The sequence below is a fragment of the Bombus flavifrons genome, chromosome 1 (genome assembly GCF_040668555.2).
Source record: "Bombus flavifrons isolate JBK064 chromosome 1, iyBomFlav1_principal, whole genome shotgun sequence".
Classification (NCBI taxonomy): domain Eukaryota; kingdom Metazoa; phylum Arthropoda; class Insecta; order Hymenoptera; family Apidae; genus Bombus; species Bombus flavifrons.
The window spans coordinates 7,010,423-7,035,417 of NC_138442.1; the positions used below are offsets into that span (position 1 = coordinate 7,010,423).

The 24,995-nt window shown below is 31.3% G+C and overlaps 6 protein-coding genes and 1 long non-coding RNA gene across 12 annotated transcripts; 4 read left to right on the top strand and 3 right to left on the bottom strand.

Annotated features, from left to right (window-relative positions):
* The first annotated feature begins 684 nt into the window (after window positions 1-684).
* Window positions 685-1,107, top strand: LOC138181515 (chaperone protein DnaJ). Its single transcript, XM_069116353.1, has one exon. The coding sequence runs from the start codon at window positions 685-687 to the stop codon at window positions 1,105-1,107; it is 423 nt and encodes a 140-aa protein (XP_068972454.1).
* Window positions 938-7,306, bottom strand: ago (F-box and WD-40 domain protein 7). 4 transcript variants are annotated; one of them, XM_069116868.1, is made up of 9 exons: window positions 6,911-7,306; window positions 6,760-6,800; window positions 5,933-6,093; window positions 5,626-5,855; window positions 5,433-5,535; window positions 4,825-5,343; window positions 4,336-4,743; window positions 3,470-3,785; window positions 938-3,374 (listed from the first exon to the last, which is right to left on the bottom strand). In XM_069116868.1, the coding sequence occupies exons 3-9, from the start codon at window positions 6,026-6,028 to the stop codon at window positions 3,211-3,213; spliced, it is 1,836 nt and encodes a 611-aa protein (XP_068972969.1). In that variant the 5' UTR covers window positions 6,029-6,093; window positions 6,760-6,800; window positions 6,911-7,306; the 3' UTR covers window positions 938-3,210. The 4 variants fall into 4 exon arrangements, with proteins under 4 accessions (XP_068972969.1, XP_068972962.1, XP_068972977.1 ...); XM_069116861.1 differs by having other exon boundaries at window positions 5,933-6,169; XM_069116876.1 differs by lacking the exon at window positions 6,760-6,800 and having other exon boundaries at window positions 6,911-7,305.
* Window positions 7,307-7,502: 196 nt separating this feature from the next.
* Vps4 (vacuolar protein sorting 4) lies at window positions 7,503-10,640 on the top strand. Of its 2 annotated transcripts, XM_069116910.1 has the most exons (7): window positions 7,503-7,518; window positions 7,656-7,993; window positions 8,082-8,193; window positions 8,306-8,682; window positions 8,833-9,100; window positions 9,221-9,663; window positions 9,768-10,640. In XM_069116910.1, exons 2-7 carry the CDS (start codon window positions 7,970-7,972, stop codon window positions 9,867-9,869), a joined length of 1,326 nt encoding a protein of 441 aa, XP_068973011.1. In that variant the 5' UTR covers window positions 7,503-7,518; window positions 7,656-7,969; the 3' UTR covers window positions 9,870-10,640. The 2 variants fall into 2 exon arrangements, with proteins under 2 accessions (XP_068973011.1, XP_068973005.1); XM_069116904.1 differs by lacking the exon at window positions 7,503-7,518 and having other exon boundaries at window positions 7,610-7,993.
* Pdp (pyruvate dehydrogenase [acetyl-transferring]-phosphatase 1-like protein, mitochondrial) lies at window positions 10,580-12,479 on the bottom strand. Its single transcript, XM_069116890.1, has 4 exons — window positions 12,344-12,479; window positions 12,146-12,287; window positions 11,538-12,014; window positions 10,580-11,406 (listed from the first exon to the last, which is right to left on the bottom strand). The coding sequence occupies exons 1-4, from the start codon at window positions 12,473-12,475 to the stop codon at window positions 10,724-10,726; spliced, it is 1,434 nt and encodes a 477-aa protein (XP_068972991.1). The 5' UTR covers window positions 12,476-12,479; the 3' UTR covers window positions 10,580-10,723.
* A 411-nt stretch (window positions 12,480-12,890) lies between these two features.
* On the bottom strand, window positions 12,891-24,928 carry mRpS35 (mitochondrial ribosomal protein S35). Its single transcript, XM_069116933.1, has 5 exons — window positions 24,682-24,928; window positions 23,938-24,560; window positions 23,444-23,854; window positions 13,164-14,032; window positions 12,891-13,089 (listed from the first exon to the last, which is right to left on the bottom strand). Exons 1-3 carry the CDS (start codon window positions 24,782-24,784, stop codon window positions 23,582-23,584), a joined length of 999 nt encoding a protein of 332 aa, XP_068973034.1. The 5' UTR covers window positions 24,785-24,928; the 3' UTR covers window positions 12,891-13,089; window positions 13,164-14,032; window positions 23,444-23,581.
* On the top strand, window positions 13,679-17,811 carry LOC138181782 (uncharacterized). 2 transcript variants are annotated; one of them, XR_011173607.1, is made up of 5 exons: window positions 13,679-13,819; window positions 13,889-14,038; window positions 15,729-16,107; window positions 16,412-17,441; window positions 17,509-17,811. It is a non-coding gene; the product is annotated as an uncharacterized LOC138181782 (long non-coding RNA). The 2 variants fall into 2 exon arrangements; XR_011173606.1 differs by having other exon boundaries at window positions 16,412-17,811.
* LOC138181728 (kinesin-like protein KIF18A) lies at window positions 19,271-23,386 on the top strand. The gene is made up of 2 exons (XM_069116840.1): window positions 19,271-22,279; window positions 22,500-23,386. The coding sequence occupies exons 1-2, from the start codon at window positions 19,668-19,670 to the stop codon at window positions 22,534-22,536; spliced, it is 2,649 nt and encodes an 882-aa protein (XP_068972941.1). The 5' UTR covers window positions 19,271-19,667; the 3' UTR covers window positions 22,537-23,386.
* Window positions 24,929-24,995: the final 67 nt, after the last annotated feature.

Below are 24,995 nucleotides of genomic sequence, written 5' to 3' on the forward strand. Positions count from 1 at the left end.
TATGAAGTGTAGATACATGTGGCCATTTCCTAAGTTCTCGCGAGCGCGGGTTTTGATCTAAGTGAATAACCTTTATATATGTACATAGAATTAACAAAACACAAATATTATTTGAGATTATCGTCTTGAAGATAAGTAAGTAAAGTCAGACAAATGAAATACAGATAAATTTATGGATGTCAATTTCAAATATCTTATTAATCAGATAGTGGACTTTTTTGTAGAACTATTAGAGCTACATAACTCTTACATAATTTCGATGCGTTTCTTATAGTTTTTGCAGTGCATTTAGTTTTCTATGTACTTTCAGTCTTTTTCCCCAACTTGTCGCGCTTTTATGTTCATTCCTCAGCTTCATAAAAACTAATTTTTGACCAAACAGCCTAAAATTTGACAAAAATGATCAGATTCCTACATAGGAAAGAAAACTGCATAAATATCGGTTCAGTGGATCTCGAGTTATAACATAACAGACAGACAGACACACAGACAGACGTTGCGTTTTATGTAATATAGAGATAAATATGTAAATAGGTGGTTATACGCGTATGATTGCGAATTCATTACTTAAATGAACTTAATGTTTTTAGGTTATGTTATCTACTCATATTTGTCCTTTGTACTTGATTGTCTCCAGCGATGATGATGTCTTATGTGCATACATATGTGACGCTATAATCCGAAATGATGGATTTAATGAATTATTATGACATACTTGGTTGTACCAAGGAATCAACATTTGAAGATATAAAATGTGCATATCGTGCATTAGCTTTGAAATTTCATCCAGATAAAAATGCAACAGAATTTGATAGTATAAAATTTCAATATGTGTTAAAAGCTTGGCATGTTCTGCGTGATCCAAAGTTGAAAGAAGAGTATGATGCCACACTAAAGCAAGAAGAATTAGATTTGGAAAATATTTTAATATATGCAAAAATATGGGTGAATGAATTGGAAGAAATGGATAATAATAAAGACATGTTGTCTTATCAATGCAGATGTGGGGGATTATATTGTATCGAGAAGCAACATATTCAAAAGAAAAATCAGATGATACACGTTCCTTGTTCAGAGTGTACTTTTTTTACTATCATTGAAACATAATACTTGTATGTAACAGCTAATGACATTAGGACAGACACAAGGTGAAAAACATATAATTTAAAATGCAGCAACATTTTCTATTTCTTATAAAAAATGATACAACAGATAACACATCATTACAAATATAAACTATTGAGCAATATACAAATAAAAACACGATTCTTAAAATATCCTAGGTTCAATAATAAAAATTGCATTTACACAAATCGTGTCTTGCATTAATAATTGAATTTACAAGACTTATTGTCAATCAGAATTAACTGTTTGTATAGCTTATGTAATTTCTGTAATGATAGAGTTTGTATAAAAAACTAATTTACTATAAAAATCTATAAATTTGTAATTTATTACAAATTTCTTAATATTTCTTGCTTTGGAAAAATTTGTAATTTAATTATGTTTATTCTTGCATGATAACTGATTTTATGTTATTCAGTTGATTCGTGCATATTGCACAGGATAAATTTGCAACTCTTATTATTGCACCATGGCAAAACCAGACTTGTTACTAATGTCGAAATCAATATTTTATTTAAATATAGACAATCCAATTAAATTACTATCACGAATATTCGATTAACCCTGGTTGTTTAATCGGCGAACAATAAATAGCGAATGATTTTTGAACATGTTACGCATGGAAAATTAATCAAATACTATAGTGGTAAGTATTTGACAATGAGCAGATACAAGCGCGTAAACTTTTTTGTATTATTACATTATAATCATTCTTCATAATTATATTTGTAGAATGATTATAGAAATAATAAAACATCTATATTGTTTTACAATATAGAAAAACTAAAAAGAAGTTTAATAAAATTTTTCTATACAATAATTTCATCTTGCATGTATGCTTTATACATTATGAACAAATTATATATTATTTTCTTCTTGCAACGTATATGTAATTGTATTTATAAGATTCAAAAGAGAGAGAAAGAGAGAGAGAGATGCAACATATTATTCTGCATGTATCTTTAAGAAATCTCTATTTTATGTCTTATAATTCAAGGACCCTTGTAACGTGTATAATATAACTGATTACTGAAATTTTCTTTTATACCTGAAGTTAAAACATGAATAGTTGTTTCCTCTACGTAACACGTTCCCTGATATTCCGATTAACGAGTAACATAAGAAACTGGTCCAAGTTCCAATGTAATATAACATTATTATTAATAATGTAGTAGAAATCGTTATGATTCCTCCAAAACATATTTTTGAGTTAAAAAATTAATTGTGATTTATATAATTGTATGATTTTGTACGAACAATTTAGATGATAGAATAAAAACTGATACAAATAAAACAAAGTGAATAAAAAGCAACAGCGTTCATTTCGATAAAAAGTCATTAAATATTGATTATATCATCCAATAAATTATGCACAATTCCCATGATTAATTTAAGTAACATAAATGGAAAATTTAAATAAGCTATATAAAGTACAGCAAAGAAGAACTTATTGTACAAAGGATATTTTTACCATTATTTTCTTTTCTTTTTCTCTCATCTTTTCATTCCTTTTATTTAGATCTTTTATTTATTTTTTTCTTCCTTTTCTGTTCCTCTTTTTTTTTCAAAATGTGAGATTCTTTAAGCAATTTTTTTGTCTATAAGCTTGACAAATATGGTACGAAATTTTTCTTTTTCTGTAATTTAAAAATACTTTCCTAAACGCCCATACAAATTGTTATGTGGAGTTAATGTTCATAGTGGGCTATCTCCCATGTAAATTACTAGCGATTTCTTTTAAATTTTATAACAGCAGTAATACAGTAATACATTTATAAGCTCCTCGTTCTCCGTAATTTGTTGAGTCTTTAAAATCTCATATTTGTACACCACGATTAATACACTCCATAATTAATATAATTAATGCCTTCGGTTTAAATGTTCTACCACTTTGGAGATCATTTATAACAACTACCGATTTAGCGTCTGACTTTTTACGATCTCTCTTCAAATTTTCGACATACATTCTTATCACAATCACACCATGTAATACATGTATCATTGTACAGTAGATTGGTTACGCTACCTAGTTAGAGTATGTACAGAGGTCGTAGAAGAGGGCAGTTTTATCCACTGAAAAGTGCACTATTTTACCTCTACATCAAAATCGAGAACAAGAAGTTTGGTCTCCTCCGTTCCGTTACGGCTACCTACTGCACACACCAGTTTTGTATCACTTGCACGTATCCTCCACACAACACCACCACTTCCGCCGCTTTCCAAAGCAACCAAGTTTCTTATAAAATCACCTAAACACATGATAAAAACTTTAGGAATTCGTCAAAGGAATAATTCAGGAGGAAAAAAGAAGAGAAAGGCAGTAATGCAGCAAGGAAAAACGCACCAGTTTTAACATCCCACAGTTTAACTGTACCATCATCAGATGAAGTAATTACAAAATGGCTGTTGAACTGAAGGCAAGTGACAGCAGACTGATGCTTGTTTGGACCAGACAAGGTTTGAAGGCAGTGACCACTAACAATATCCCATACTTTAACAGTTGAATCTGCATTTCCAGATACTAAGATATTATTACGCAATTCCATTCCCGAAGTGAGGGACTGATGTCCCATTAATGTATGTCTACATGCACCAGTTTCAACTTCCCATACTCTTATGCTTGTATCCAAAGAACCGCTAACAACATGTACACCATCAAACTAATAAGAAGAAAGAAAGAAAAGAGTGTATTAACACTTCTTGATATATCTATATTAAATAAATTTAGTGCTGTCCAAGGTATGTCTTGAAGTTTTCCAGATTTTATATGTTGCAATGTAAAACTGTTTGTCCAATGAAATGACAATATGTAAAGAGAGCTAAAATTTCATTACAAATAATTATTTCAATTATGAACAGCATCAGTTTAAGAAATATTATAAATTACATATTTTTCTTAATATTAGATTGCCCAAAAAGTTTCTTTCGTTTTATAAGGAAATATACGCACAATGTTTTTTGTTTTATATTAGTTTATTCAATTATTCACGAACATAATAATAGAAATATAACGAAATGGATCATACCTAATTCAATAAAATAATATAAAACAGAAATTGTTGTTCATCTATTATTACCTTATGAAACGAAAGAAACTTTTCGGACAATCTAATATATATTATATATTGTATATTATTGTAATATATTGTATCACATTAGTTTGTGTATTACTTTTATATAATTCGTATATACAGTTTAATTAACGCTTACTTGGAGAGAATAAACACGATTTGTATGTCCTTGTAAAGTATGAAGGCACTCCTCGCGTTCCGGATTCCAAACCTTAACCATATAGTCGTAGGCGCCACTGACTACTAATTTTCCATCATATTGCACACATCTAACAGCTGCCAAATGGCCCACAAGCACGTGTAAACATTCGCCAGTATCCACTTGCCACACCCTTAAAGTCGCATCTCTACTACCACTGACTACTTTATTACCATGTAGATGCATACACCTTACCGTTGATGTATGTCCATATAAAGTATGAATGCACTGACCAGTTTCAGCATTCCATACTTTCAAAGTACGATCTGTACTACCACTAATTACAGTAGTACCGGACATTTGAGAAGACCATACACCACCAGTATGTCCAACTAATGTTCTTAAACACTGCAAAAAAAATATAAAATACAAAACAATGTTATATGATAATTTTCTATCTTATTTCCATAATTATATTCTTTAACTTACCTTGCCTGTAACGGCGGACCATACTTTAAGAGTATTGTCATCAGAACCACTTACTATACGATTACCAGAGAACTGAAGACAAGTAATGACATGGTCATCGTGTCCTTTTAAAACCTTTGGTGTACGAATAGGTTTCGTTCTCCAATTCATTTTTATATTATGTTGTCTCATATATGCTTGTTTCCATGGGGATGAACAATTACCGGAATTTCTACCATTCTTACGTTTTATTTGAGGCAGATCCTTCAAATCTTCTATACCAGCTGCTCTGCATTTCTCTTTCCATAGTAGATTATCGTCCGCGAGAAATCGCCAATTACGGCATGTTTGAGCGGCACGTAAGAGATCCCTGGGTTCTAGGAAAGCTAATACCGACAAAGCCAACTCTTTTGGCAACAACGATATAAAGTCCCTTTGAAATTGAGGTTCAATAACCTGCATCATATGTCGTACCTGTGTCGGTTCACATCGTTCAATTAATTCATCTATAGCTAGCATTCTCTCTGCATTTGACCATCTCTGAAGTTAGAAGCAATATCTTTAGTGTTTAAATAATTAAAAAAAAGAACAAAGAATTTTCTTGATCAAACTACTTAAGTTTCTTATACCTGAAACTGAAGAAGCCAATTACTCATTTCTGGCGGAGGATTATCTTTTGTTGGAATAACACATCTCATATGTTTACTTTTATCATCCAATCTCTTAACAATCCTGCAAATAAAAAAACTCATGTACCACAAGCTATCTCCTTTTGAAAATTCCAATTGCATTTCTCAATGCTTTTTTTTAAATTATACTTACATCGAATGGGATTTGTCCTCTGGGTTAAGTTTTTTACAAGGTAAACTAGATTCAGTATCACTTTTGCGCTTCCTTTGTGGCTGAACAACATCCAAAGGAACACAGGTATGTAAAATGGGACTATGTACTCGTTGTGGAAACGACTGTGGTTGAGACGATGAAAGCGAACATGTATTACTATCAAGGTCAGGTTCACATTCTGCATCGCAAAATATTCCTGTATCACTGATCTAAAATTAAATTAACCTGGCTGTATTGAGGTGTAAATCTTTTATAATGTGGCGTAGTTCACATAAAAATAACTCACTTCACTTTCTTCTTCACTACTGTCATCTTCATCTTCTTCTTCACCATCTTCCCCGTAATCTTCTGATTCTTCATCTTGTGCTAATAGAGAATGCATAGGTTCTAAAGAACTAGGTCCTGGAACACCTTCAATGCCCTCTATAGGACTTGGACTTGTACCACCTGGTTTATTATCAGTTATTTTATTAGACGATGAAGAAGGGACAGACATCACTGGCTTATGTCCAATATATATTATCTGGATATAAAAAAAATTGTTTTATCTTCTTTTTATAACAGAAGTAATTGTATTACTTCTAATGTACATAATAATTGAAAATCAATTATGTATAATGTAAAAATTTATGGAAACAAATTATGCATATAGCTTAAGATTTGTGGTATTTGTATTTTCATAAAAAATGATTTTCTTGTATGTAGTATCTCAAATTATATTTTTAATACTTTATATGTATAAGGAGTTATGTTAAATATTTCCATTTAATAGATTATGACCTGTGAATTTGAGCAGCCTGAAAATTGATTAATTTTTGTAATAAAAGATTGTTTCAGTATATATCTAAGTATATGTTACATTGTAATTGACATTTTATCAATTGTCTAATATAAATGAATGTAAATTTGAAATACAAAATTACCAAGAAATTATAAATTATAGAACTTGGGGGAAGAGAAATTAAATGGAAACTAGATTGGTATTTTAATGTCTTTTTCATAAGACTTTTTAATTGAAGAAGAAATTTAAACAAAGTATTAATAGCATTTCACTATCAATTATGTTCACGGAGAAAAAAAAAGTAATATTCGAAAGTATGCAAAACTCCTAACCTTAGACGAATCCTAAAACCAAGTTACATTTGGAACATAGCCTAGAATAATAAAAGGAAGGACCGGTTAGCCACACCCTTAATTTTCATTAGATTTTCACAAGAAGCAAATAAATAAAATAGAAAGTTAGGGTTGAACAAACAATTCATACTTAGATCAAACGTTTTTCCTCAGTGGCTTCCTTATTGTAAAACTACTATACGACGATGATCCAAGTTTCTTAGTTTCGATTACTGTTTCTATCATATGGTGGCGGTACGCATTTTTCGTATGTCGGTATTTTGTTAGGTTAGAATAGAATAAAGTTAATTTTTGGGTTAAAGATTTAGGCCAACACAAATGTTGAAACAAAAATAAGTAATAGGTATAAACACAGAAAAAGATCCATCGGTAGCTCTCGGTAGCTCCGAGGTTTTTATCTCTTCGGACTCGGTGCTTCGTAGACAGGTAGCTGTTGCACATGCGTTCCCGTTTATAAGCCGCATATTCATTGCTGTCCTATGATTCAGTTCATACGTATGAATTATACCATATTTTTCGCAAACATAAAAATCCAGAATCTAGACAGTAAAGTTAACAATCAATCCCGGTACCTTCTCTTCTCGTCATCAGAATCTTCAGTGATCAAGGAAAGCACTTTCAAATTCAAAACAATAGTCAAGTCAAATACTTATTTATTTTGAATTACTGGCCTTTTATCTTTCGTTTATAAAATTTTCATATATCTATACAAAACAATTCATTAAAATTCGTTTGAAGGTATTTATAACAATTTCTATAATATTATTTGTATATTTTACATATATAGATATGTACCTAAGTAAGTACGTAAGCATATTGTTTCGTATATTGTATTTTATGTAGTATCGTAACTATATCTTTAATTGATTCGGTAGAACATTCTGTGAACGGGACATTATTTAATGTTCTGTATGATTAAGAGTGCGACGGTTTAAACGGTGTGGAGTGTAGAAGATAGTCTACCTTCAAGAATTTGTTTAAAAATGTGTTAGTGAGATATGTGATATGTCAAGCAGTGACGTTGGACAACCTAATTTTGAAGGTTATCAAACGAAATAGAATATCTTTTTGATGCGGTAGGTCGCCGTCTCGATCGCTGTTTCTTTTTTCTTTATTGAGACGCTGCGTCCTATCGTGACGGTGAACTACCGTGTAGCAAAGGTTAGATACAGCTTAAAGTAATATTAGAATGGCTTCAAGTACAATATTGCAGGTGAGCTATTTAAACATGTTACTTTCATCGTTTTTGTTTCATGACTAAGTTAACAATTGTAATTACAAATGTATTTGGTGTGTTATAGAAAGCTATAGATCTGGTGACTAGAGCTACTGAAGAAGATCGTAATAAAAATTATGAGGAAGCACTTAGGTTGTACGAACATGCTGTTGAATATTTTCTACATTCTATTAAATGTACGATTGTTATCAGGTTTCTTTTATAATATCATTTTTCTTTTTTCCCTTTTTTATAATAGTATTATGATAAGAATGAATGTGAAGTTATGCTATTGTTTTTATTTTCTAGATGAAGCACAAGGTGACAGAGCTAAGGAGAGTATAAGAGCGAAATGTACGCAGTATTTGGAAAGAGCTGAAAAATTAAAGGCATATTTGAAAAAAAGTAAGAAGAAACCTGTAAAAGCTGGTGAAGATAATTCTAAAACTGAGGATAAGAAGAGCGATAGTGGAGACAGTGATACAGATAGTGATCCTGAAAAGAAGAAACTTCAAAGCAAATTGGAAGGTGCGATAATTATTGAAAAACCAGATGTTAAGTGGAACGATGTTGCTGGTCTTGATGGAGCCAAGGAAGCTCTAAAGGAAGCTGTTATTTTGCCAATACGTTTTCCCCATCTGTTTACCGGAAAACGGATACCATGGAAGGGTATCTTATTATTTGGGGTAACTTTTACATAAGTACAAAATAACTTTTAGGTAAAAATTAACTATAAAACATGACTTATCAGCAGAAAGATTTTGCAATTTTACTAGTAATTTACAATCTAAGTAATTTACAATCATTTTTTTTAAGTAATTTCAAGATATTTTCAGCCACCAGGTACTGGTAAATCCTATCTAGCAAAGGCTGTTGCAACTGAAGCCAATAATTCAACGTTCTTCTCCGTGTCATCCTCGGACTTGGTAAGCAAATGGCTTGGAGAATCTGAAAAACTTGTCAAAAATTTGTTTGAATTAGCTCGTCAACACAAACCCAGTATCATATTTATCGACGAGGTGGATTCACTCTGCTCGTCACGTTCCGACAATGAATCCGAATCTGCAAGAAGAATAAAAACAGAATTTTTAGTTCAGATGCAAGGTAAGCGAAATGTTCGAATAAATTGTTGATTTGTACATATGTTGACATATGTACTAATTTCTCCAGATACGCGTTGTTATGTACGTAAATAAAATATGACATGGTAAATTGATTCATTAGGTGTTGGTTCAGATAATGACGGTATACTAGTATTGGGAGCTACTAATATACCATGGGTGTTAGATTCTGCTATTAGAAGAAGATTTGAAAAGAGGATTTACATTGCCTTACCAGATGAACAAGCTCGTGTTATCATGTTCAAACTTCATTTAGGAAGTACTTCTCATTGTCTAACAGAAGAAAACTTTAAAAAATTAGCAGCTGCCACTGATGGTTATTCTGGAGCTGATATAAGTATTATCGTACGAGATGCTCTTATGCAGCCAGTTAGACTAGTTCAAACTGCAACACATTTCAAGCGTGTAAGAGGACCATCACCAAAAGATCCTTCTATTATTGTGGATGATTTATTGACACCATGTTCACCGGGAGATCCAGCCGCTATTGAAATGAACTGGATGGAAGTTGAGGGTGATAAATTGTATGAACCACCTGTAACTATGGTAAATATAGAATGTTTTTTATTTCCATTAAATTATTTCAGTCTTATCTTATAAAATTTTTAATTGCAATCTATTATATGGTATAATTTACTTTTCATATTTAGAAAGACATGTTAAAGTCATTAGCGACTACCCGTCCCACAGTGAATGAAGAAGATATGGCTAAATTAGAAAAATTTAAAGAAGATTTTGGTCAAGAAGGTTGATACTCAAATTTTTTTAATCAAGTTGCTATATACTTCCAAAAGTATCTTTCTGTTATACATGCACTTGCCTTATGTCTTGTTTGATTATCGACATTGCGATACGTAATATTTATACAAAAGTTCAAACATACATTGACTCAGGCTTTTATTTTCAAACTTTCTTTTCCTTCAACAGTCATTACACGATAGTAATGCCAACATTGCGAGCTTGATGCTTATTTACAAATACTGTTTGTTAAAATATAAAAATCGCAGAATGAACGATATATATTTTGTGATGAAAATTAGTTACATTTTAATCTGCAAAAAAAAAGAAAACAATAGACTATTTTTTATTCAAAAGCGCGAGAAAAAGTTAAAATGCTACCGATCCATAACGTAATATGTAACGAATTCTGTGCGTTTTTAACTTATATAATTATTGCTATACTTGTACCTAACAAATTAATTGTACAATACATATGTAGGATTAATAAGTATTTCTGAACAATGTTTATGATTGTAGATTAGCAATTCATTTGTATGTTTTGTAATTTTGATTTTGCTTAAATATCAGCGACACGTTATCAATGACATTTGCATTCATTTTCCCCAGTAAGTATAAATTATACTAATAATCAATTTGAAATGATTCGTTAAATTACGTGAACGCGATTACATGTAGTATGTGATATACATATGTGTACGTATATCAAATAAGCAAAATACCATTTCCATGTGTAAATTGTTTTTATTGTTAATTAAATAAATAACAAGCTGTACACAATAGAATTTCAGTTTTTCCTTCAAGAAGCCTAGAAACAATAAGAATTGTGAAAGATCTTATAAATGTAACAAGAAAGTTTTCTACTGATTCACGGAGGGCAGTGTCTTAAAAATTCAGAGTTCATATAAACCACTGTTATTGTAATATCGTCACGAAATATTCGTACGACTTCTCCTGGTAGTGTCAATAATTGTGACAATTTAACATGATCGATTCCGTATTCCGTACCACCGAGTGCGTTTCTCAATAAATGTGTCGCTGCATTACTATCAAGAGGTTTCTTTTTCAAGCCTTCTTTACGTTGCAACAACATTTTATGTATTTCTGATAATTTCATATTTTTACGGGGCAGCTTCAATGGGCTCAATGTTACTTTTCCACTCATATGCTCACCTACTAAACGTACAGCTTGTAAAGGTGACATTAAATCCCACAGACCATCACTAGCTATTATAAGAAATTTATCTCTTGGTGTTAATCTATGATATCTAACTTCTGGTTTTGCTGTCAAGTATGGAGGAGTATAATAATTCGGTGGAATTGCTGTTTCTCCGAAATATGGCACCACTACTTTCTCTAAGATTTGTTTGCTCCATTTGTAGCGAAAATCACCTAACGAACGAAGGGGCGCTAATTGTCCAAGTAGTCGTTCCAATTTAATTACAGTTGATTTTTCGTTCGATGGATGCTCTGATAGAATTCTTTCGACTTCTGCACGATTGTCGGTATTATGTTCGACGGTCATTAATTTTGCAGACCAATCATCATTTTCTATAATGTAAGATAGTAATACTAATAACAGTGATGATAATGATGCAGATATTAAGTAGTAATGACAACAATAAGAAAACTGTATATCCATTTTTCATAAAATTATAAAGTCTGATAATTACATCTCATACCAGAAAGTATGCCGAGTACTGCTTGGCAATCACCCACTCCAGTGACATGAAGATGTGGACCATCTATGTGTGCAACAGCTGCTACAGCACCAGACATTGCAACAGCAAGAGTTGTAGCAGCACTGCTTTTACCTAAATTTAAAAGTGCTTCGTTCGACAAATCATTATCTAATCTGAGAAATGCATTCTCTAAAGCTGTTTCCATTTGAAATTCTTTTGTACATCCCATTTCTATTAAGTCCTTGACAAAGGTTAAAAAACTTGCTTGATAAAGATCTCTAATTTCAGAAATAAATTCCACTTTATCATTGAACATTTGAAGAAGTTCTAATTTATTGCTGGAGTTAACTGTGTTGAGATACTGTTTTAGTAATTTTGTGGGCAACAAACATGCTGATATATAATGAAAAAGTCTCTTTGAGATAATTTGTGCACATGTACGACCTCCATGACCATCAAACACACCTAACAATATTCCTAAAATAAATTTGTGCTTTTGTTGTACATAATATGAAATTCGTTGTGTCGCTAATCGTAAAAATATAAAAGTATATCGAATAATTTGTGTATGTATAAGTTGTTTCCAATGTTTTATACAACTTCTGTACCTTTTGTAAGTAAACATTGAGCCTCTGATCGAGTATCTTCCATAGGATTATTGGATGCCAACTGATTTGAATCGTAATATTTTATAGAGCTTTCACCATCAAATTCTTTGGTATATTCATTAGCTTGCAAAATTGCTGTAACCTACAACATATTTATAAAAAAGAGAGTTTGGAAAGAGTTTGATAAGACTATATTACCTCTTGTGGTGTAAGCCGTGGCAATGCCATATATAATCTGTGAGCACATTTGTTACTACTCCATTCATTATGTCTAATGCATACATTACTGACAGTTTTAATTAAATTACTGCCAACGTTTTGTAAAACCATTCTATTTCTGCGGTTTTGCAGTATATTTGTACTAGCACATTTTCGTGCTTTTACTTCTACAGCACATTTTGTCTGCCTCGCACTCGCAGGTTATGTTAAGCTCCTATCTTTTGCAATGTCTTTCTAAGAATAATTGTTGTTATAGCAGCCGCATATACGATATATGCGCACGCGTACAAATACGGTCATGAACAAAAGTATTAGTACACTCTTTAAAACAGAATAACTTTTTTAAAATGGAACCAAACGACTTAGAAGAAGTTAGAAGGATTAATTTATTTAGATGAAAGAAGTTTTTCTAAAATTGCAATTCAGGATTGCGAAAAAAATAGTGAAGGTTACTCTTTACAATTTTATTATTTGAGGCTGCAATAAAAATGAAGAAAGTACATTTTTTAAATTTATGTTAGTTATATGCTTAGATAAAAAGATTGTAAAAAACGACCCTTCGGTATTTTCTTCGCGACTCCGACCAACTGTAATTTTTTAATTTCATAATTTCATAATATCATAACTTTTGAACCAATAAATTCCCCGTCTTAAAACTTCTATTTTTGGATTCTACACGTCGAAAACTACAGAATTGCAAGAAAAAGCCAATAATTTTTGGTTTCCTAAAATAAAATTTAGCCGAGATTATTATAACGCTTATTTTATATGTATGTATTTAGTATATGGATCTGCATACGTTAATAGACAAGGACATAAGAGACCTCTATGCAGCGTTTTCTTTTTGTTTTTACATATATCGCTTTCTCAGCTCGCTGACACATTTTATCTTTATATGTGCCTTTATGGTCAATATTTGCGGTATCAAGAACCTAGAGGTGATTATGACTAACGCAGGTAGACTGCGCGTTTCCAGGCGTAAGGGGCAGTAAAGAGAAGACAAGAATGAAAGTGTTATATTCAGGTTATCCTTTTTTCTCTCTAATGAGTGTTTAGTGAGAGGAAGAAAAGAGAAAAGAGAGGAAGAGCTTGTGTAGTGGATGGCGTACAGCGGATCGCCCCATTATTTGTATTCTCCTTACTTTTTGCACAATCTGAGAGAGAGAGCGCGATACCTCGACACTCGGCACCATAGTCGTATGTCGTATGGCACTATTTCTGTCCTTCAATATAATCTTCAGCCCTGTAAGAACACGCTATCTATCTGTATCAATTATGGGAGAACCACACTGTATCAATGTTATGTTGAGGTTATGTGATAGAGGAACGCGTAGATGAATTTATGATAGAAATATATATATTGAAGTAAGCATAAGTATAAATGTATGCTGATCTAAATCCTCATTCTAGCAGTGTTACATTACAACAAATGACATTACTAAAAAATTAACCTTGGTGTGTAACTTTAGCTGGAAGTTACAAGAAACAGCAATAAAAATCTACTTATAGCTCTTTTGTTTCTAGACCTTGTAACCCAAAAACAACATTCATATTCAAGAGCACAATAATCCTCTCCTTTTTTAATTTTTTGCTTCAGTAAATTCTATTTTCTTCGTAACGGCCGTTTCCAGGTCACGGATATACAAAAGAGAAAGATGTGGAGTTTTCCTAGAAGTAATTATTTCAACAATATATATATAATATTTATTTTAAATTTTAATGTAGAAGACTTATATCAATAATTATGTTAATAAAATCAAATGTATCATTTTAGTGATTATTTTTATTAAAAGCAGTTAATTAATTAACCGTTTTAGAGTCAGGGGTTTTTAAGAATTCGTTCGGATTATCCCATGCAGCGCGATAGCGTTTCGTTTATTTATTTGCGAGAAATGCCGATCGACGCGATCGCGCTACTCGTTTTCTTCGTTAAAATATCCGCTCAACGCGCTCGCGTTTCGTTTCATCAGTCATATCAGAATCGTTATACTAAACATTCAAAAGGTTGCGAAATATTCGTGCTTTACGTTTTGTTTGCGTGATAACATTCTATAATATAGGATTTGGTTTTTCAATTCAAGAGGTAATTTATACATTAGTTTTTTTTAATTAACACTAAACCTACCGACACTTTGTATATACCTATTCCTGCCGTGTGCGGTCAAAATGACCGGTGATTAAAGAAGTAATAGTTTTTATGATTTAACTTAGATAATGGTTAATTTATAACTGAATGTATATAAAATGATGAAATGATGAATATTTTTTATTTAATTTCAACTATAGACAAATAAAATTACACTTTTTTGTATATAGAGATATATCTTATTCAACTTCGCTGCATTTTTTACAAATTATCTTATTATCAAATGTATATTTGCCGCATACATATTTCCCGCATCCTAAACAAATTTTCATAATTTTGTAACCTTTACAATTTTTCACTTGACAAATTTTTTGTAGTAATGAATCTAAACTTGTTGATAGTTTTATTGCATGGTATTCTCCCGCGATTCTTTATACAAAAATAATGTGTGCACCAGATTTATAACAATTTTGTGAATTCTCTATAAATCGGCCCCATACCATTGCAAATTTATTGGTTCATAAATGTTGGTTTCTTTCGCTCTTCTTATCAAATCGTATAAATCTCATAATTTCAGCAAAGTCATTTTTGTTCATTGTTTTTGAAAAAAATGCAGGTCTCCAAATTTTATTCCATAAATATGAGACATCTAAATTCTTTGCCTGATATGTACCGCGGGTATATATCAGAGCAATAAATGCATCTAGTTTTGTTGCATCTAGCTTCCTCTTAGCCTCCAATACTCCAAATATATACGGTGATCGATGATAAGATAAAATGCCATCTTTACTTTTCCTTTCATTATATGCCGTTTAAAATATCCCTAAAACTGTTATGAACTGATGTCTTGCTATATTTGGGACTTGCATCTATTTCTCTCCAAACTATCCCATCGGGCCCATTTTCGATACGTTGGTTCTTTACATCAGTCTCACTCTTTGCTGTCAATGATAATTTCTTTCCTCCTTTCTCTGGACGTGAACGCTTATTTATAAATAATATTCAACTCTGATTCAGTTGTAAATAGCTTTTCATGTGCTTCCATGCTGTTTTCAGTTGTTGAAGTTTCTTGTTCATCGCACGCTGAACAGTCTTCTTCTATGTCTATTATTTTTTTTTTACAATTTTATTTTGAGAAGTCTTGACATTTTTAGGGTAAATATTTATCACAGAATAACTCTATCTACGGAATACAAAATTATTGTCAAATTTGATATGCTTTACTTTTCCCTTTATAACAACTTTACACAAAATGCTCTGAGATGCTTTCTGTTTGAGTTTCAGAGATAACAAGTTTAGATGTCGACTGATTGACTAACAAACTGAGATGTATTCTGGTCGAAAGGATGATAGCAAGTAAGAATATGGTCTGTGACGGCGATATTTATACGAAAATATTGATGAATATTAGCCGTTCTCCACCAACGGTTACTTGAGGGTGGAGTTGAGAAAAACCCGCTTTTCCCTTGTTTTATCGCAATGAACAATAACCCTAAGAAACTTCTCGACTTTTAAAATGTTTATAATAATGGACTGTAAAAAATGCTAAATTTTATGGCGGTTCCTTAGGATTATTATGGGCCTGAGTTGATATGTCTTGACAACTGGTGGTCATCTTGATCGAGGGATGCGATTATGTTTTATGACAAGATTACAGGTGTAATAGCTATTATTATTTGTTATTACTGATTTTGTTTGTCGTCTGACTTTGAGATAGTCTTTTCTTTGTACTGATTACAAGGCAGGATACAAATTTTTCTTAGAAAATAAAAGAGCAAACTAAAAGTAAATATCGAAAAACATATTGTATGTGTGTTTTAGGAAAAGTCGGAAATTATGAAGCGATATGATAACGTTTAAATATGGTTAAATTTGTGTAGAAGTTCGAGAGCGGTCAATTTAACCGACGCTGGTAGGTTTAGTGTTAATTTGATTATTTATTATTCGTGTATTCCTTGTAGAGCAATGGATACGAAAAAGAAAAGAACGAAGTCAAGTTGGAGACCTAATTCAACTTCTGAATCTGACGATAGCAGTAGTAAGATCGTTCCAGTTTCAAAAAGAAGGAGAATAGACATTTTTGATACATCTAGTAGCGAAGATAGTATTCCATGCAGTTTTATCTGTTCTGCTACATTTGCAAGTACTTCTATTAATGATATAGGTGAACAAGAGAATTTATTTTCCTTTACTGAAGACACTGGGCCACAGTCATCGCTAACTAACAAATCTAATCCTATCGATTATTTTAATCTGTTCATCGATTCATTCCTGCTAACATTAATGGTTCGTGAAACGAATAAATACGCCGAACAATTAATAAAATCACGTAAAATCACCCAAAGATCTCGAATGAAACTATGGAAACCAGTTACTTTGCTCGAAATAAAGGCGTTTATAGCAGTTTTATTGGAAATGGGGATAACGAGACGACCAACAATATTTTCTTATTGGACCGAAAATTCAAGGAGCATACCCTGGTTTTCAAAAATGTTTTCGCGAAATAGATTCCAGCTTATTTATCAATGTTTTCATTTAGTCGATAATAAAGAATGTTTCCCATCAGGTCATGAAAAGTACGACCCATGCCTAAAATTTATGCCAATAGTTGAACACGCGAATAGAGTATCCAAATTAATTTCGACGCATGCTTCAAATGACAATACCATTGTAATTAAAAAATGAAATGGAAACGAAAGAAGTAGAGTAAAACCGTGCATGGTTGACAGTTATAATAGTTATATGAGGGAAGTTGACAAATCGGACAAAATGTTATACGTCTATCTTCGTCTATCTAATACGTCTATCTAACGCCGCACGGTAAAATATTGGAAAAAAATTACGTTTCACATCATTGCCCGTATGGTATTAAATTCCTATTTATTTTATAAGGAAGTTAGCAAAAAGAAGCCAATTACTCGATTGGAATTTACATCAAGTATTATATCTGAAATAGAACATGAATGGATGCAAGTCAAAAAACAACATATGGTAAGTGATAATGACAGAATATTTGGCTTAATGAAACTACCAGGCAGAAATTTAAGACAGTGCGTAGTTTGTAGCAGTAAAATTAACGGTATAAAACGATCGAATTTAATTTGTATGCAGTGCAAAAAAGGACTTCATCCATTATGTCTTCGTAAACATGTCTGTTTTAAAAATAATGAATGTCATGATCCTGTAAAACCATGACTATAATTTTAATGTCTTTGTGTGTTTACACCTTTGTGTTCTGATTTAATATATATTGTTTATTTGTTTCATTTATCATCCTAAAAGCATAAAAAGATATAAAGAAACAAGGGCAATAATGGGTGAACTAAATAAAAGACTTACTTCTAAACATGACAATAAACATTAGTAAATAAAAATAAATTCAACAAAAACAGCTTATTTATGTACGTGGTTTACGATTATTTGAAAAAAAAGTAATTACGAGAGGAAACTCTGATGACTCGCAACGAGCTACATTTGGAACCGAGCATGTTGCGAATTGACGATCGTGATCAAACATCGCGACACATTTCACCACAGTACGCGAACAACGCGATCGCGCTGCGTGGCGCTTAACCGTTAATTTAATAATAGCAGTTAATCTCATAAATTTAACAATAAGACAAATGTATTTTCAGCATTGCTAAAGAGAATAAAAATTGAAACTATAGAATAGCCGAACGACTGTAATTTATAAACAAGATAATACTTTGGGTAGAATAAGAAACGTATATATGTATCTTTCGTATAGCTAAGTGGTGCATATTATATATACAAATGGTACTCTGTGCATGAACAACAATGAAAGCATAAGCAATATATTTAATTTTTTTACAGCAATGGTTTTCCTGAAATATATTCATGTGAAATTAATTCACCAAATACAATTTTATTTTCTGTAAGACGGGAAGTATCATTAGCATCCACCACATATATGTACGTAAACAACTTTTCTTTCTTAGACAATTTACAATTAGTTTAACGAACAAGTTTTAATTATTAGTTTAACAAATTTTACACTTTTTAGTGTTTTTCGTTACAAGACATATATAGTACAAGTGGAATAATAGCACATAGACATATCGAATTAGCAGCTGTAGGACAAGTCACCTAGAATCTTTGCAAGAATCTAGATTTTCTCGAGATCTTTTCTCTTTACCAATTCATGTAAACTTTTCTAAGTTTAAGTGTCTTCCATGTCCATGGACTCAAGAGCGGATGGATCTTAAAGATAGCACTTCGACGAGCGGCGCGCAATTTCACCCATCAGGGTAAGCAAGGAAGGATATCCAAGAATAGGGAAGAGTGGACAGGCGTCGAAATTGCGATCGAAGATGAGTTTTTTTGAGCAGATCAATTTTATCTATTTTTGAGAGTTTTTTTTTGAGCAGATCAATTTTATCTATTTTTGAGAATTTTTTTAGCAGATCAATTTTATCTATTTTTGAGAGATAATTTTCTTGTATTCTTGACAAGCTAACTTCTGAATAAATTTTAGCTTTAAAATAAAAGATTTTTCAATTTTCGCGCACTCCGGAGAGCAGGGCGGTTCAGAGCTCCACGCTCCAACTCACTTACCATTTTTCCCCAAAACCGCAAACGTAACATGACAATTCAAAGTTGAATTTTTTTTTGGTGTAATATTAATGTAGATAGATAGATATTTATGGGAAATTAACACTAATATACTGAACATAGCCACATAAATAGGTCTTAACACTAATATACCAAAAGCATAGAAAAAACCGTCCGATAATTGAGTCGTGAAAAATCGACATAGTAGATAAGAGGTATCGTTCTGTCCATGCATAATATGTACTGAATTTATCAGACAGAGCCAGAGACCCTCTATTTGTCCCTGCTTGAACAACAACGAAAACTTAGTTGCCTTCCATGTTGCTTTTTCATGACCCAATTTTCGGGCACGTTTGATCGGCAGATTTCAGCACGGCCCATAATGTGACATGAAGTGGACAAAAATCAAAATAATTATTATTCGATTTTGATCTCATTATTCGATGATATCATCAGTCTATAAGTAAGTAATATAAGTAATACTGAAAGAAAAATAAAACAAACTCAAAGTTGAATTTCTGTTTGGAAAAATTCCCTAAAATGTCACTATAAATGTGTTTACTATTGTCAAAACTGTCTTTGAAGAGTTCAGGATGCAGAAATTTAAATTTGAAAACTTAGTTTACATTCAACGGCCAGTAATGGATGCTCGTATGTAAATTAGTAAAGTTTACTATGGTGTTTAATAAAAGAGATTTGGCGAAAGCATTTTCGCCAAACAAAGTTAAAAAGTTGCCAAAGAAACGAATTTCAAACAATTCAACAAAGCCAAGCACAAGTGGAAGCCCAAGTTTATCGATACAAACTGAATCTGGTTCGCAGACGAGTATTAAAGTAATCGTAAGAATACGACCGCAAAATGAGCACGAGCAGCAGGGCAATTGTAAAACTGTTTTGAAGATCGTTGACGATAAAATGCTAATTTTCGATCCTAAAGAAGAGGAGAATCCATTTTTTTATCATGGTGTTGCTCAGAAAGGTCGTGATTTGCTTAAGAAACAAAATAAAGAACTGCAATTCATCTTTGACAAAATATTTGACATGACATCGAATAACAGTGATGTATTTGAAGGAAGTACGAAAGATTTGATTTGCAATCTTTTGGATGGTTATAATTGTTCTGTATTTGCATATGGAGCAACTGGTGCTGGAAAAACTCATACTATGCTTGGTAGTAGCAATGATCCTGGCATCACATACAGGACAGTCGCAGAATTATTTTATCAAATAGAACAGCAGAGTGATCAACGTGAATTTAATTTAGGTGTAACGTATTTAGAAATTTATAATGAAAATGTGCAAGATCTTTTACATAAATCTGGTCCTTTGCATTTAAGAGACGATGGTAGATATGGAGTAATTGTTGCTGGTCTTAAAATAATTGCTATTCAGAATGCTGAAGAATTATTGACACTTTTAGCGAAAGGCAATAAAAATCGCACTCAACATCCTACTGATGCAAATGAGGAAAGTAGTAGAAGTCACGCTGTTTTTCAAGTTTATATTAATATCACCAACAAAATGGATGGTCAAGTACGACAAGTTAAACTGTCTATGATTGATTTAGCTGGTTCTGAAAGAGCTTCTGCTACAGGTTGTAAAGGGGCAAGGTTTAAAGAAGGTGCAAATATTAATAAATCTTTATTGGCTCTAGGCAACTGCATTAATAAGTTAGCAGATGGTGCAAAACATATAACATACAGAGATTCTAAATTGACTCGTCTCTTAAAAGACTCATTAGGTGGAAATTGTCAGACAGTTATGATAGCTAACATAGCACCTTCTAGCTTTAGTTATGAGGATACATACAATACATTGAGATATGCAAATAGAGCAAAGAAGATCAAAACTCATATAAAGAAAAATATTCTATCCTGTGAAATGCATGTAACTGCATATATAAAAATGGTTGAAGAACAAAAGAAAGAAATAAATTATCTAAAACAAAAACTATTAGCATTTGAAAATAGTTCGCTGCATGTATTACCACAAGGTCAAGGTAATAACATTAATGAGGAAATAGATAAAGCTGCACTAATTGATAGCAATAAATTAATTGAATTACTTCAAAAAAAGAAAATTCTGAATGAAAAAGTCCTTTCATTAGAAAGCGCAGACAAGATATTATGCTGTAGAATTCAATATAAGAAAGCAGCAGATGAAAGATTGCATAATCTAACAGCAGCTGTTGATACTTTGACGCTTGAAGAACAAAATGCAAGTGGTAAATCAAGAGTTAATAAATCACTGCATTACTTTGAACGACAAAGAGATTCTTTAAAGATACAGATGGAAGTAGCATGGGAGGAACTGTGTTTAGTAGAAACAGAAATACAAAAACTGTATGCGGAAGCAAAGTTAAAAAAACTTGCAAAAGTAGAAGATATGTTTGCACTACAAACTAGTGAAATAGAAAATTCTAGATTACAACAACAGTGTGAACATGCAAAGAAAGTAAATAACCTTCAACAATGTGAAATAGAGTCTTATTATTCAATGATTAAAATGATGAGTACAACATTACAAAATTATTATAACATGATGAGAGGATATGGAACCATGACAGATACAATGAAGGAAGAATTTAAACAGCTGATCAAATTATTGGAAGGAGTGAGAAATATAAAATGGTCAGATATGGAAACAACTAAACATGAGGAGTGCTTTTATAACTTGACGTGCCTTAGTGTACCCCATTTAATGGATCCCCTTAATAGTAAGATACCTATATATGTATTACAACCTTTAAATGATCAAGATGCATTGAATGCAACTTTCAATACATCTTGTTCTGAAAAAGAAGTGTTTGATACACAGAATGTAACTATCACATTGGAAGAAGAATCAACCATGGATTGTAATACTGATATGAAAGTAATAAAGGAAAGTACAGAAGAAGGACAAAATGTAAATTGTATACAAGAAAAAATTAGAAAGCGTGTCCTTTCAGATAAAAATAATATGAATGTAACAAAGACTCCTATCAAACAAGCAAAGAAGATATCCCCTAAATGTAAGGATATTACAATCTGTACAATAGGAATCCAAGATAAAGAAAATAAAAAGTATATGCAAAAGCCACATGTAACAATGAGCGCTAAAAGTATAACCATATTAAATAAGTTAAAAGCAGATAAACTCAAGAAAGAAAATCTTGATATAAATACATCAAATAGAGGATTAAAAGCAGTAAGGGAAAAAGAAAGGAAAAGATTAATGTCAACGCATCCCTATCAAAAACTAAAAGAAAAACAAAAGTAAGTGTAGGTTTTAATAAATTGCAATACAATTATTGGCATTGTTTAACAAAAAAAGACTCGATAAATCTTACTAAGTTAGTATATTTAACTATAATGACAATGGTCCTAAATTATTAAAACAAAAAATTTTTAACATTGTTTAAAGAGATAAATTTCTAAATTTTTACAAGTAATTCAATATTTTTCATTTGGAATAAGAATTATGACATTGTTGCAGATTCTGTCCAGTTCTACCTTCGTCGAAAATTCCATGATAGCAATAGTAATAATATGAAAAGTAATTTAACAACAAACAAATGTATATGTAATTTTTTATGTTGGAGCCGAAAAGACAATAGATGGAGGTCTGACTAAATATTTTATATTTTTAGTGACATATAAGTACAAAAAATTTATAGCATGAAGTAACATTATAATAAGCATAAAAATGACATTGTAGTAAGAAAAATAATAATTATAAAATCTTGAAGATGTTAGTTATAAAATTGAAATTATATAAAATTATGCAATGTTATAAAGGTGCGAATGTACCTTCCAATTGTATTTGTTTAGTAAAAGTATTTGTGGATTTATGTTGCTTTTTAATGATATTTTAATAAATGATCATTTATAGACTGAATATCGAAAAAAGAACACAGGAAAGTAAAATAACATCAATTTACATTTATCTTATAAGGTAGCATTTACTTAATGTTTCATATTGTGGTGCAATAGTCAGAAACACCTGCAGGAGAGAAACTAATTTGTGGAACATTGTTGGATAAGAATGTATGGTTACATCAATGAATATTGCAAATGAAAATTGTTTGCCTCTTAGTTGTAGTACGTTTAATACATGACTATCATAGGTCAGAAATGAGATATGCTGTAATTTATGAACTTAATTGCTTTTTAAGTTATCAAAGATGCAAAAGTATTTTTAATTTAAATGAAATAAACGAAATTGAACTTAAATTTTAGGTTTTTATTTGTAAATATCCTAAATTTATTTTTTTCTTTTTTGTATTGCATAATGCAACCTGTATTCCAAATATATGATATAGCGCTTAACGATATGTCTTTATATACCATAGTCAGTGTCCGGCGGTAAACAATTTTGTCGAGATAAAAAATTATTGTACAACTACTTCCATAATCCTCTAATTTTTTATAAAAACTTACCTTTTTAATTACATTATATCACATTACAACAGTTTTATGTTTTTTTTTTTTTACATGAATGTTCTATAACAGTTAATACAGTTAAACTAAGAATGACAAACAGTACAAACTCAATATTTTTATTTACTTATTCTTTACTTACTCATTTTTAAAATCATAAGATTTTAGGTTTAACACATTTTTAACAGCTTGTTTGTATTTATTGATTGAAAATTGATCTTCTCCTTTATTTATTAAATCAGAAACTGCAATTTTATATTCTGTTACATGTGGGATGCATTCATAGTTGGAATCAGTTGGCATGTTTGGCCAACTATATATGGACGTTAAAGATTTTCTGCTTTTACTTTTATCCCAGTCATAATATTCCATATCTACTTCAGATTTTTCTGTTTCCCATGGTTCAAAACGCTAAAAACAATTCTTTTTTGATTTGCTTTGCTTGTATGCTATATTTATCAGAAAATTGATATAATTAATAGGAAATGACTTACCCAAGATATATGAAACAATGCAGTTAGTAGGTACTTTACATAATCTAAATTCTGTTTTCTAGATGGACATCTGTCTGCAGTTATTGTTATTATATCTGTGTTAGGATTATACCTATCACCCACTAACCTAAGTATTTTATCTTTAGCATGAGTATCTAAATGCAAAGAGGATAGTCTTACTCTCAAATTAACTATTCTAGCAAGAGGTTCTCTTATTGTAGGAGAAGAATAACAATAATCAGATGTAATTATTTCAACAGGAAAGTATTTTACACATGCTTCATCTGTTTCCAATTCCTCTGGCCATTTCGTACAAAATTTTTTTAATGCTTCGCAATGTCTTTTAATAATAGGTGGAGTAAGGTGTAAGAAGTTTGGAATTTTCATTAACTCTGCATTTCCATATTTATTAGGATGTATACCTTTTGTATTTTTATATCCTTGTTGTAAAGGAAATGGTACGATATCAGGATGAAATGTTCGTGCAGCAGGCCAAATTGTCTGCCAATCTTGATTAGCTGACATTGCATTTCTTTTAATTACTAACTCCACAATTGTGCTTTTTTGTGACTTTTTCTTTATAACTTTCTTTTCACTTGGCAGTAATTCCAATACCCGAAATTCTATGAAAGAAAGTATATATAAATTAAAAATACGCACGAGCACTACATAATAAAAATATGTTTATGCTTTTGTAAAAAATTATATTTAATAGGAAGTTTGGTTAGAAGAACGTTATAATACCTATATCATCATCGATGTTTACAGAAGATGATAACGGAAGTTTCATGATTTTTAATGGTGTTATAATATTTTGGGTTTCGTAACGTCTTATTAGCGATAACATTTTAACAATTATTTCTTGATACTTTGTTAATAACCTTAAATTACGTTTTACGGTTTACACAGCGCAGAGACCTATCTAAGAAAATAGTTCCTAAACGGCTCAATTCTGTATGTACATATATGCGCATGTGCATATTGTTTTTAACTGTATAACGAATGTTGTTATAATATAATACATAATTAGATAGAACTTTAATTTTATTTATTTCTTA